At 36.2% G+C, this 12,354-nt stretch overlaps 2 protein-coding genes across 4 annotated transcripts; both read left to right on the forward strand.

Moving 5' to 3' along the window:
• The first annotated feature begins 1,888 nt into the window (after window positions 1–1,888).
• On the forward strand, window positions 1,889–2,953 carry LOC113723765 (type III polyketide synthase A-like). The gene has a single exon (XM_027246742.2). The coding sequence runs from the start codon at window positions 1,889–1,891 to the stop codon at window positions 2,819–2,821; it is 933 nt and encodes a 310-aa protein (XP_027102543.1). The 3' UTR covers window positions 2,822–2,953.
• Window positions 2,954–3,570: 617 nt separating this feature from the next.
• Window positions 3,571–10,036, forward strand: LOC113726841 (uncharacterized). Of its 3 annotated transcripts, none has more exons than XM_027250731.2 (9): window positions 3,571–3,950; window positions 4,096–4,165; window positions 5,598–5,730; window positions 6,306–6,564; window positions 6,992–7,120; window positions 7,207–7,256; window positions 7,780–7,877; window positions 7,950–8,237; window positions 9,383–10,036. In XM_027250731.2, exons 2-9 carry the CDS (start codon window positions 4,115–4,117, stop codon window positions 9,869–9,871), a joined length of 1,497 nt encoding a protein of 498 aa, XP_027106532.1. In that variant the 5' UTR covers window positions 3,571–3,950; window positions 4,096–4,114; the 3' UTR covers window positions 9,872–10,036. The 3 variants fall into 3 exon arrangements, with proteins under 3 accessions (XP_027106532.1, XP_027106534.1, XP_027106533.1); XM_027250733.2 differs by having other exon boundaries at window positions 3,571–3,921; XM_027250732.2 differs by having other exon boundaries at window positions 3,571–4,165.
• Window positions 10,037–12,354: the final 2,318 nt, after the last annotated feature.

A 12,354-nucleotide genomic window follows, 5' to 3' on the forward strand; every position in this document is an offset into this window, starting at 1 on the left:
GGGCTTTTTGTCGAATCGAACGAGCCGAGTTTGAACTGACCCAACCCCATTGACAGTCCTAATTAACAATTTTAGTGCCAAATAGATAAATTAAAGAAAATAAGTTAGGGGAATCACTGCATTCAGCTATTAAGGGTATAAATAGCTTTTTGACATTACCATTACATATCATTATACTCAAATTAGAATTGCAAATGAATCGAATCGCTCGCGAGTTATTTGAGTCAAAGTTTGACTCGAGTTCAGTCAATAACGAACTTGAGTTGACCAAATCAAACTTGAATTCGAACACGAGTTCAAAAACACTCAACTCGTTAGCTCGCGAATTGGCTTGACTATTTATATATATATTTTTTATTTTTTATTTTAATGGTAAAATTATATATATATATATAGCTAATATTTTATTATTTGTTAAGAAAAATTATTATTTTATTTAATTTTAAAAAAATAAAATAATTATTTTTTAATTTTTAATTTTTTAAAACTCAAGTTCAAGTTCGAACTCGACTCAAATTTGAGTCGAGTAAGAGCTCGAGCTGTTAGCCTGTTACATTGAGTTTGTCAAGTTTGAATTTGATAAAAATAAGTTAAGTCTTGACTTGATTAGGTCAAATTTCAATTCAATTCGACTAACCTAACGGTGATAAAACTAACGGTTTCAAAGGAGAAGGTGAGAAAAAATGACGTTAGGGGGCAAAGTGTGTACCCATTTCAATTAAATTCCGATAAATAGAACATGCAACGACGCTCATTTGAGCTTTGCTGAAAGTAAATGCCTCGATGCCCGCGCCTCGAGGGAAAAAAATGAAATTGTTAATGGACAAAAGGTGCACATGACTTCAATTAAATAAACAAGTTAATCAGTCCATTTGTTCAAGATTTTGCACCAGTCATCTTGCTTCGAATTGATTTCCAGTTGCATGGTCAGAATTTTAACAAACAAGCGGAAGTAAAGGACTCAGGATTAAAGATGACTGATGGTTTCTCAAGTCTTCCTAGACACACTTAATAGGTGAAACTTGTTCATTCTTATCCACTAACGATCCTCCTGATACCATCATTTGCTAATGTTTTTTCAGATTCCTCTTATTCTGCCAAATCTTAGTAGGAGTAACGCGGGACAGGAGTGGGAAACTAGGTTTCATCCTGTGCTTGAATTTGCTATTTATCTTTGGAATATCCTCTATTCCTGTTGATGCAAGAATTACACAATTCTTTATGAGGATCAAGAAGGTAAGTTGGAATTGGGTTGCAAGCAATTAACTAAAGAAAGTACAAGATTGTCTTCCATCTAATTAAGGAGCCAGAAAATTCACACATTCAGCCCATGAATTGAAAAAATCCCCTCAAAACGCAAACTGGGCATTATAAATTGCTCATGCTGGAGCCCTTTCACACCAACCCTTCTCCAAGAACCAGAAAGCTTGTCAATTTATATGCTTTCAGTCTGTAGAACACTGCCCAAGTTGTCATCAAAATCTAAACTACTTTCTTGCTGCTTTACTAGCCATGTCACAGTTCAACAAGAATGGTACTTCTAGGCGTATCCCAACTCCTGGGAAAGCTACAGTTCTTTCAATTGGCAAGGCTTTCCCAAGGCAAGTCGTTCCTCAGGACTGTTTGGTGGAGGGCTACGTTCGTGACACAAAATGTGTGGACCCGGCCATCAAGGAGAAACTAGAGCGCCTGTGTAAGGAAAAAATTTTTCCCCCCTATCATTGCCTAATTCTCCTTTTATCAAACTGTCAAATAATTAAACTTCTACTGAACTGAAATTTCGGAGATGTAACATGTTTTTGCACAGTGAAAGGCGTCTAATATGTAACGCTTTCTTGCTCTGTTTCTGCCAGGTAAAACAACTACTGTGAAGACCAGATACACTGTGATGTCAAGGGAGATCCTTGACCAATACCCTGAACTAACAACTGAAGGCTCACCAACCATCAAACAAAGGCTTGAAATTGCAAATCCAGCGGTTGTAGAGATGGCAAAGGAAGCAAGTTTGGCTTGCATCAAGGAATGGGGAAGGCCTGCCGATGATATCACCCATGTTGTCTATGTTTCCTCAAGTGAGATAAGATTGCCTGGAGGAGATCTTTACCTTGCTACAGAACTTGGCTTAAGGAGTGATGTTGGTCGCGTAATGCTGTACTTTCTGGGCTGTTATGGGGGTGTTACTGGTCTCAGGGTTGCCAAAGACATTGCTGAAAACAATCCAGGAAGCAGAGTTCTCCTGGCTACTTCTGAGACTACCATACTTGGCTTCCGTCCTCCAAGCAAGGCGCGCCCTTATGATCTGGTTGGTGCTGCACTTTTTGGTGATGGAGCTGCTGCAGTGATCATTGGGGCTGATCCCATAATTGGAACAGAATCTCCATTCATGGAATTAAACTATGCAGTTCAGCAATTCTTGCCAGGGACCAACAACGTCATTGATGGCCGGCTTTCTGAAGAGGGCATAAATTTCAGGCTTGGTAGAGACCTTCCTCAAAAGATTGAGGACAACATTGAGGCATTCTGCAAAAAGCTCATGGCCAAAGCTGGTTTGGGAGACTTCAATGACTTGTTTTGGGCTGTCCACCCTGGCGGACCGGCTATCCTTAACCGATTAGAAAGCACCCTCAAGTTGAAGCCTGGAAAGCTGGAATGCAGCAGGAGGACGCTGATGGACTTTGGGAATGTTAGCAGCAACACTATATTATATGTGATGGAGTACATGAGGGAAGAGTTGCAGAAGGAGGGTGGTGAAGAATGGGGACTTGCTTTAGCATTTGGTCCAGGCATAACCTTTGAAGGCATCCTCGTTCGAAGCCTCTAAGCTGCCTAGCTAGCATTTGAAGGCTATCTTGAGATAAGATAACACTTGATACCTACCAGTTGATAACAGCTTTTGCTATAGATTTAACTTCAAATTTCTATCAGACTATGTAACAAGAAGTTCTAGGGCATGCAGGGGGTGAGAAATTGACCCTAATAATAACACTTGCAATCCCAAATGCGGTTTCCTACCTTAATTTATGCTTCACTTTCCTATACAACTTAACCTGATGATCCAAGGTTAACTAGCGCTCAAAGTTTCTTCAATTTCGATAGGAACTCCAACTCCAAGTGGTGCTACCTTAATTGGCTTTCTGTAAAATGTGGAGCAATCAGGATTGGATTTGCATTGTAATTGAAGTGTGCAACGTCATTGATGAATGTGTTACAAATTCCTCTCCCAATCCCAAAACGACAACCCAATAATACGGTGGTCTAAAATGCTTATACCAAATTGGAGATTAAAAAAAAAAAAAAAGGAGATTACATGCCAAAGTTAACAAAATCAATAAAGATATGGATGGCAGGGTGAAATAACAAAATTTTTTTTAAAAAAAAGAGAGAGAGAGAGAGAGGAAAATTTAGGCTTGTTTGGATTGTATTTTTCTGGATTTTTTGTAGAAAAATTACTGTAGCAATTAGAGATGCGTGAGATAAAAAGGTGATTGGAAAATGTGTTCATAAAAACGTTGTAATTTTACTTTCCAAACAAAGCCTTAGTATTTTCCTGTTCTTTTCTTGTTGCAGCAGCAGCAGCAGTAGCAATAGTCGTGTTTTAATTTTAAAATCGGAAACGCTTCTATTCTTCAAAGCTCAAATTCAAAGTCTATAAATTCCACCATTTCTTCTGTTCTTTGAAGCGCGTTTATGCTTTCCGTGTACTAGTAGCCCACCGCTGGCGCAGGGTGACAAAGTAACAAACCGACGACGCTTAACGAGATCATTTCCCGGGCTCTCAATTCTACCCGGTATCTTACCCGACCCGACCCACCTGCATCCGCCGCACATTCGGGAAGTTTCTCGCCGGACCACCACCTTCTCCGCCATTCACTGCCGACCAAGCCCCACCTGCTGCTAAATTTGCATTCTCTTTACATTCAAGCAAGTATTAGCGTTAGCGTCAATTTCCAGTACCCATCACTTCTTCTTCTTCTTGTTCTTTGTTCTGTTAAATTTTTGTTTTTTACTTTTCTTTTGGATGTAAACAATTTTCGGTTGGCAATTAATATTCTCGAGGTTTTGCCATGAGCTGATTAAACAATTTTGGGTTGGCAGAAAATTTTGTTTGATTATTATGGACAGCAGTAATCAAAGGGCCGCCGAATCAAGTGGTGCATCATTCATGGTATTTAATGATCTTGTTCATTACTAGATTAATTTTCCCCCCTTTTGAATTCCTTTCTTCGTTGTTTTCTTTACGACGTGCTATTGCTGATAAAATTAGCCACGATGATGCAATTCATGGATACGATAATTATTCTCCCTTGATGCATCAGTTTGCAACTTTAAGTAGTTTGATAAGATCGTGTTCATCTCTTATTGATGGAGTTTTCCTTAGAATTGGTGATGCTGGTTGAGGGGAAGTGAGATGAGTGTTGAAGGAAAAATGGGGCTTTTGACAAACTTTAGTGAGTACCGAACAGGAATTTTTTTTTTTTTTTTCAAAATCAGCTCTCCTTGCATTTACTTTGTCTTAGAGGCATTCCGCAACTTTGATGAACTTGAAGAATAATTTGTGAGAACGCAAATTACTGAGGGAAAGAGGAAAGAAAGTAATTGTCTTAGGATGAGAAGTTCATGTGCTAAGAAGGTATAGTTGTTCCATAGATGAACAAGAGAGTATTCCTGTATGTATACAAGAACCTTCTGCATTAGGGTAGCGCTGCGATTTAGGTAGGTAAGAGGGGATCGTCTTGTGTATGAGTACATTATTGGAAAAGGAAAATTGGTAGGGTGATCTCTTGGTATGGATATAGTTATTGGGAGGAAATGTTATGTGAAAAAAGAAGAGGAAATTTATTAGGAAAAATCTGGTAGGCTGATTTGATTAGGTTTGAACTAACATAATGTGGTGATGCTACAGTGGTGTTTCACTTGAGTGTGTTTCGCATTGTTGAGCATGCCCTCTTGGCTGACCAGCATGAACCCTGCGTAGTTGCTCTGCTAGATTGCTAGAGTGGTAGGGGAGAACCATTTCTCTTGACTAGTGTAGTATGAGTTGTCTGCAGTGGGTATAGTAACACATACTGTGGTGCCTGCTTGGTGAAACAGTGAGTATAAAGAGAATATTTGACGGCGGACTGCCAGTTGTCAAGCTGTTGCTGACAATGAGTTGGTTGCGTATGAGAGAGTATTTTACTATGCCATGTGTCTAACTGAATATTATCTTTCCACGAGTTCTTCAAATTACCCAAGTCATCAAGTTACTGTGTTTGTCACTTGTAGGGAACAATTAATCCTTATACTCGCTACTTGATTTTGTCTTAATTATTAAAAATTCTACTGATTCTACATTTCTAGTGTGAGAGAACTGACCTTACATGAGGGGATATATTAGAGCCCTGAATTGTCCTTTTCAAGTTTTGTGGTATTTCCCTGTTTCCTTCTGTTAGTGTAGGTCTAAGGAGATCTAGTGAAAGAATAGATTTCTTTCCTTCTTGTTATCTTCAATATTTACCTTTTTCTAGAGTTGTGGTAGTGTACATGTGCTTGTCTGTTTGCTATAAAGCCTCTAAAATCATGGTGTGTAACTTTTCTACTAACTGTCATTTTTTCAGGCTAGTGGTGATGCCTTGAGAAATGATTGGCTCTTTCCCCAGCTTTTTACCTCTGTACCATCACTTAATGACGCTGCCTCTTATTTAGCAGAGACGACTTCACTATTTACTAGCTGTTTTTCTGATTTTTCTGGTAAGTTTTTTTTTTAAAAAAAATTGTAATTAGCCCTTTTCCTTTATGTATACATACATGTCCCTGTGTGTTGTGTACAGCTATCATGTATAAGCATTGCTGAATTATAGTTGTCTTACTTTAGATGCCAAGGATTAACCTGGTAAAAGGCAGATATGATACTATAGGTTTGCGATATCAAAGTATCTAGTCACGAACTATATCATCTCTAGACAACATGAACAATTCTTTCAGTGAAAGTTATGAGATATGTTGAATCATTTCTTTCAACCTTCTTGTTCATAAGCTCAGTGAAGGTCTGGGGTTACCCATTTAATTTTTGTCTGAGAGGATTGGTAAGAGAAAGTAGTCCTTGATTTACTGAGGGTTTGCTTGCTAATTTCTATTTTAGATATCTAATTCCTGTCATACTTCTTTCCCTTTCTTGTCTTTACTTATTATCTCTGTCTGTGTTGTTATCTGTATACTGCAATGGTGTCATCAATCTGCTTGTACTACTAAACTTTATCCACTTCTGCCAGTCATGAGCAGAACTACAAAACCTGATGCGTGTCTTTTTCTAACCTGTGTTACAGTTGATCGTGCACCAGATGATCCTGGTGGAAGAGAAATGGTTACATTGGTGTCTGGAGAAACTAGGGGACATTTAGACAGTAATTATGTGTCTTCACGTGGGAGTACTCTATCACATGTTGAATCATCTTATGCAGCTCAAGGTGCCCCATCAGCCCATGATGAGATAGCTACTGGCTTAATTGGTGACTCATCTCAAAATTCTAGTGTGCTTGTCAATACAGCTAATAGCAGCCAAAGTAGCATTCCTATGTTCCAAGGGTACTGATTTTCCAGTCTAAGTAGAATATGTTTTACGCTAAGTTGCATTTTCTGCCTGGTGTCAAATTGAGTGGTTGCTTGATCCCCAATGTTTTCTTCCCAGATACCTTTCTTTACTTACGTGACAAGTCATCACTATTCTGCTTCCCCTGTTTTCAACGTGCTTGTCACCTCAACAAAAAGTAGCTTAAAGTGTTGATTCTGGAATGTGGCATTACTTAATCATTATGGAGCAATATTCATTAGATTACTTGCAGATTGTTCTATTTTAACTTGGAATCTTAAAGTATAGGTTAGTGACTATTATCAACTTTTTCCTTTTGGAACCTTTCTTGCTTTACCTGGAGGCTGGCCATTTTGCTTCTTATACCGGAAATTATAAAATTCTCATATCTCATTGTGAATTCTTGATCATGTTCTCTTGCAGCCTTATTGAGCGAGTGAGGAGGACTGTTCGTGGCTCAGCAGACGACATTGGATGGCTACAACGTGCATTGGACTTGCCTCCTGTAGAGGATGGAAATGAAAGATTTGTGGAAATTCTTGATGATATTCGGTAAAGTTTTCCTTTTTTTTGCATAAAATTGGAATTTCCTTCTTGTTTATACAGATTTTGATCCAGGTTGTATTATTCTCTATCAGGCATGGTTTACGCAGGTTGCCAAATACAGTGGTTTACTTGTTAGTTCCAGGTAGCAAAGAATGTATCTTTGTGACTTTTGATAATTCTATGCAGATTAAAGTTTGTACTCATAGTTATACTTCATATTAAGTATCTTTTTGCTGAATATTATGCTAAAAAATTGTAGTCCTACTTCACCATGCTTAAACTTAAGTTTTCAAATTACACTTCATTCTGCACGATATTGAAGTAAACATTTTTTTTTATATAAAAACTAAAATTAGACTTCAATTTAAATATAATTTTGAAACTTTGTGCAGGATGACGTAGAACTTTGAAAAGTTGATTTTTGGGTTCACATACTTCATTGTATTGTTCACAGAGCTGCTGGATTTCAAAAGATTCTAGATGGTTTAAGATGTTTTTTCCTAAAAAGAGAAAATTATGAATGATAATATATATATATATATATATATATATATATATATATTTAAATTATTTTTCCAAGTAAGGACTCATTAAAGTGTGACTTTCACTTCCATGGTTCGGATTTGAGTAAGCAGTGCCCTCAGTAGTTATTTCCGTGTCTGCAGGTCTTTTCAGCAATCACAGTCCGCTCTATTTTGTTGGTACAAAAACTAGGTTCTCTAAGATGGGTCTGACATGTCATATTGCCAAAATCCATAGTGAGGTACACTGCGCTTCTACCTTTTTCTGCAACTGGCTTGGATTTAGAATTCATTACTGAACATGATTTATTCAGGCTTCGGTGGAAAAAAATGCCAAGGAGATAAAAGACTATATTGAAGAAATCTATTGGGGCTCCAGGAAGCGTGTTTTGCTTCTTGGACACAGTAAAGGTGGAGTAGATGCTGCTGCTGCATTGTCCATGTATTGGCCTGATTTGAAAGATAAGGTTGCAGGGTTGGCATTAGCACAGAGTCCTTATGGTGGGACTCCCATTGCTTCTGATATATTGCGTGAGGGACAGCTTGGTGATTATGTTAACATCCGGAAGCTTATGGAAATCCTGATCTGCAAAGTGATTAAGGTATGGCAGCATTTAGGTGTCCATTTTTGCTTCCTTGCACTATTTGATTGTGTTTCAGATTCTGTGTCGCAATACATATGCTTTTGGACGAATATTTCTTCAATTCTTCTGCATCATATGAATTCCCATTTGTAACCAACAAGCACATTATGTCTTTGGGATCATGCAATTAATTCACTTTTTCTAGGAAGAGAGGTTATCTGCTATGTCAAACTATCTCTAAATTCTAATCAACAGGGAACTATCAAGTCAATATGGAAATGGAAAGAAGTGGAAATTTGTCCTAAAATTATGATGTCAGCAATGACTCTCAGGTAGTTTCCAATGCATTAGACTAAGAAACTTTCATGCATTCTGAGTTTGTGCATTTGAATGTTGGGACCTATTTCGTTACATTAGGTGCATGTAAATCATTCTTCATCTAGTCCTCCTTTTCTTTTGTTAGTAAAAAGGAAGAAAAATTGAAGAGACGAGGAAAGAGGAAAAGCTGGCAAAGTATTTTCAAAATCAGATTTGAAAATGCAGAAGGAAAGTAAAAGGGTGGATGGGAAGATCAAAAGTTAATAAATTTTGCGGAGTAAGAAGACAAGGTAGACTAAAGTTCTACAGTTTTCAAGGAAAGAACCGCCTAGAGAATGACAAAGTGGTTATTGGTCTTCAAAGAGGTAGCGAGGGCCGGAACCATTAGAGACAGCCAGTTCATTCTATGTCATACTGATAGGAACTGGTTTTGTGAGAATTATGTTTACCTTGAGAAGTTGTCAAAGAGTAGTGGAGAAGTTTGGAGTTGCCAAGGAATTAGGTAATAGGAATTCTACCAATTGACATCTTTCCTTAGTGTCAGGATTTATTCATGGATTGACACACAAATACTGGTGGTATGTATAGGGGTGATCACAAAATTAATATATTTTGAGTTTACTTCTCTACTTACTACTTTTATTACTGATCAAATGCAAAAATCAAAGTGGAAAAGTTTTAGACTGTAGTTTGCTGTGATGGGTCACTGTACACCCTCTGTAATTTTGGTCCAAGAGAGAAGGGACATAACATCTTTTTGATATATTTTATGCAATTCTAGTATGTTTTCAAGAGTTTTCTTATGAAGTAATGTATTTTGCATGACTTTCGCTGCTGTATTGAAGGGTGACCTGCAAGCACTTGAAGATATAACTTATGATAAGAGGAAGGAGTTCTTGAGGAAGTGGCATTTGCCTGAAGAACTCCCAGTTGTATCTTTCCATACAGAAGCCAACACTTCTCCTGTGGCTTTGGCCACGCTATCCCAGGTGGCAGAGGCAGAATTACCCATGTTTGCACCTCTATCTGCAGGCCAAGCAGCAACTGTCCCGGTTGTATTGCCTAGTGGTGCTGTGATGGCTGCATGTGCCCAACTGCTTCAGACCAGATATGGTGAGAAGAGTGATGGACTTGTTACCTGCCGTGATGCTGAGGTTCCTGGCTCCATTGTAGTGCGACCAAAGCGTAAACTAGACCATGGCTGGATGGTGTACTCGTCATTGAATGATGATCAATCAGAAGCAGATGCCTCTCAAGTATGTGAAGCTCTACTGACTTTGCTTGTTGAGGTTGGACAGAAGAAGAGACATCAACTTGCAATGAAGGATGAATGAAGCAAAATTTTAATAATGCTTCTACATTTGTCGATATACTCTCTTAGTTTTAGCTGGAGGGCTTAGAATTTGTAACTCTAGAGTCTCAACTTTGGCTATTAGATCAGAACCTCTTTTGGCACATGTCTAACTATTAATCTATAATTCATTCATTCTTATTGTTAATCATTCTTGCAGTACGGTATAATTTTGCATTTTCCCTTAATCCCCAGGTTGATAATCTAATTTGACCTTCTGGTTGCCACAAATGCATTTGTTCTTACATGGGTTGGCGGGCTAGGTGCATGCTTCTTCACATCCCAGAATTGTTGGCTAACGTAATCCTCCAACTTATTCTTTCTTAGTAAATTATGTTCCTCCATGGATTTAACACCAATCTATATACATATCTGCTTCCATCAACGCATGATTTGTGTATGAATTTTGCGATTAAAACAATTGATTTGAAAGGCATCGCCAATGTGAACATGATTCCGCTAAACTATGCATTTTTTGGCCGAGTGTTAGGTAACTTCTATAGAGAAGGATATCATAAGTCAGCTATGGGTTGGGTGACAATAATTGACGTTATTTTTTTTTTTTTTTGAAAAAGGTAAAGCAGACTTGGCAGTACCACTCAAAACAAATGATGATGGTCGTATGCCACTCCATCTAAAGCCTAAATGTTACTATAAAATTATCATGTCAATTTATGTGAATGCTACAAATAGAAAAAAAAAATGAAGATTAGTTAGGCATGGGGGCTTTCTCACCTTCATACTTTCTACTTTCAACTTACCTTTCTCTTTCCCTTGATTCTCCTCTTTATGACCTCAACCACTGATTGTTTGGATTGTAGTTTATTTGTCAAATTTTATTTACTTGCACCGCCAGCACATTTTTTAATCATTTCTTTATCTCACATACATCACATTAAAAATGTACTATTGTTTTTAAAAAAAATTATCCTAAATATTCTACTATCTAAACACAAATATTAAAAAAAAAGATTATTATCACTTTGCCCCCTTAACATTTGGTGTCACTATCAATTTCTCCTTTAACGTTATTTTTTTAATCATTTTACCCCTAAAACTAATGGTCAAACTTAACCGAATGTATTAATTTAAGTGATAAGACATGTTTAACTTTTAAAATTATTATCACTTTACCCCCATAAACTATAACCTTATTATCAATTAACCTGCAGAGTTATTTTTTAGGCAATTTATTCCACCATTAATCCAACTTAATAAGTTAAAAAACTTTATAAGATAGTACCTTCTCTTTTGTATAATAAAAATAATAAAAAATTAAGAGTGGCTCTTAATCTTATTAATATTGAAAAAAAATAGAAAAAAAATATTGGTAATCTTATTAATATTGAAAAAAAATAGAAAAAGAGGGGAGGGAGAGAGAGAGCTCAATTCTTTCTATTTTTTTAATACAAACAAGAAAGAATTCAATATTTTTATTATTTTAAAATGACTTTTATTTTTCTGTTTATTACCCAATTCCAATCCTAATTTCAAGGATATTAAAGTAATACAATAATATTAGATTCTTCCTTATTTTCTTTATTTATAAAATCTATTTCTGTTTTCTTCTTTCCTATCTCCTTTTCTTTTTCAAGTATTAATAAGTGTGGAAAAAAATTTGAAAAAACCCTTTTATTTTTATATTTTTGGAATCTTAGTGTAAAAAAAAAGGAAGAATAATTATTTCAACTTTTTTATTTTTAATTATATACAAAAAGGTAAATACATTTAAACATTTTTTAACATACATTTTAGATTAATGATAGGGTAAAATATGTAGAAAATAATGTTAGAGAGTAAAACGATTGCATTACTATAATGTAAAGGAATAAAGTGATAATAACAATGTAGTAATGCTATAAAATAAAAGGGTATTTGTCAAAATGTTATTAAGATGCTAAGTTGAATGACCTATGGGGTGAAGTGATTAAAAGATAACATTAGGTGGTAAATTGATAATTGTGATATAGTTTAAGGAGATAAAATGGTAATAACCCTAAAAAAAAACTAAATTTCTCGAAGAATCAAATGATCCTAAGAGTTTAGGGTTTATTAAGCTTTTAACATTTAGTTATCAGTTTGGCTAAGGTGCTAAGTTTTTTGGAACATAATAGTTTATTTAAAAAGTAACTAAATATAGGAAATATAATAGTTATAATTATGTGTTTTTAAATACTGTAATAAATTATGTACAATATATATGTGTTAATTAATATTCAATGGACACAAATTAGCAAAAATTCTTTTAACTGTGGGTCTTCATGTTGGGCCATTTTCTTCTCTCCTTACACGCCCATTGAAGTTCTGATTCCCCACATTAGGCCTGCCATGAGGCATAATAGTAAATCTCTTTTTGGGCATAATAGTAAATTACTTAGCTACAGTAGCACACTCAGCACTGAAACTGGATCACTGGAGTCGAGACTCGAGACCCAGAATTTTGACAAAAAAAAAAAAAGAGTCGAG

This window comes from Coffea arabica, chromosome 2c, assembly GCF_036785885.1.
Source record: "Coffea arabica cultivar ET-39 chromosome 2c, Coffea Arabica ET-39 HiFi, whole genome shotgun sequence".
NCBI classification, from domain to species: Eukaryota; Viridiplantae; Streptophyta; class Magnoliopsida; order Gentianales; family Rubiaceae; genus Coffea; species Coffea arabica.

What these genes read in the sequence shown, in the direction of transcription:
- LOC113723765 (XM_027246742.2), top strand. Translation starts at nt 1,889, where the DNA reads ATGTCAAGGGAGATCCTTGACCAATACCCTGAACTAACAACTGAAGGC.
- LOC113726841 (XM_027250732.2), top strand. Translation starts at nt 4,115, where the DNA reads ATGGACAGCAGTAATCAAAGGGCCGCCGAATCAAGTGGTGCATCATTC. An exon ending in AGCATTCCTATGTTCCAAGG is followed by an intron (nt 6,565 to 6,991) that starts GTACTGATTTTC and finishes GTTCTCTTGCAG; the next exon opens with CCTTATTGAGCGAGTGAGGA. An exon ending in TTGCCAAAATCCATAGTGAG is followed by an intron (nt 7,878 to 7,949) that starts GTACACTGCGCT and finishes TGATTTATTCAG; the next exon opens with GCTTCGGTGGAAAAAAATGC.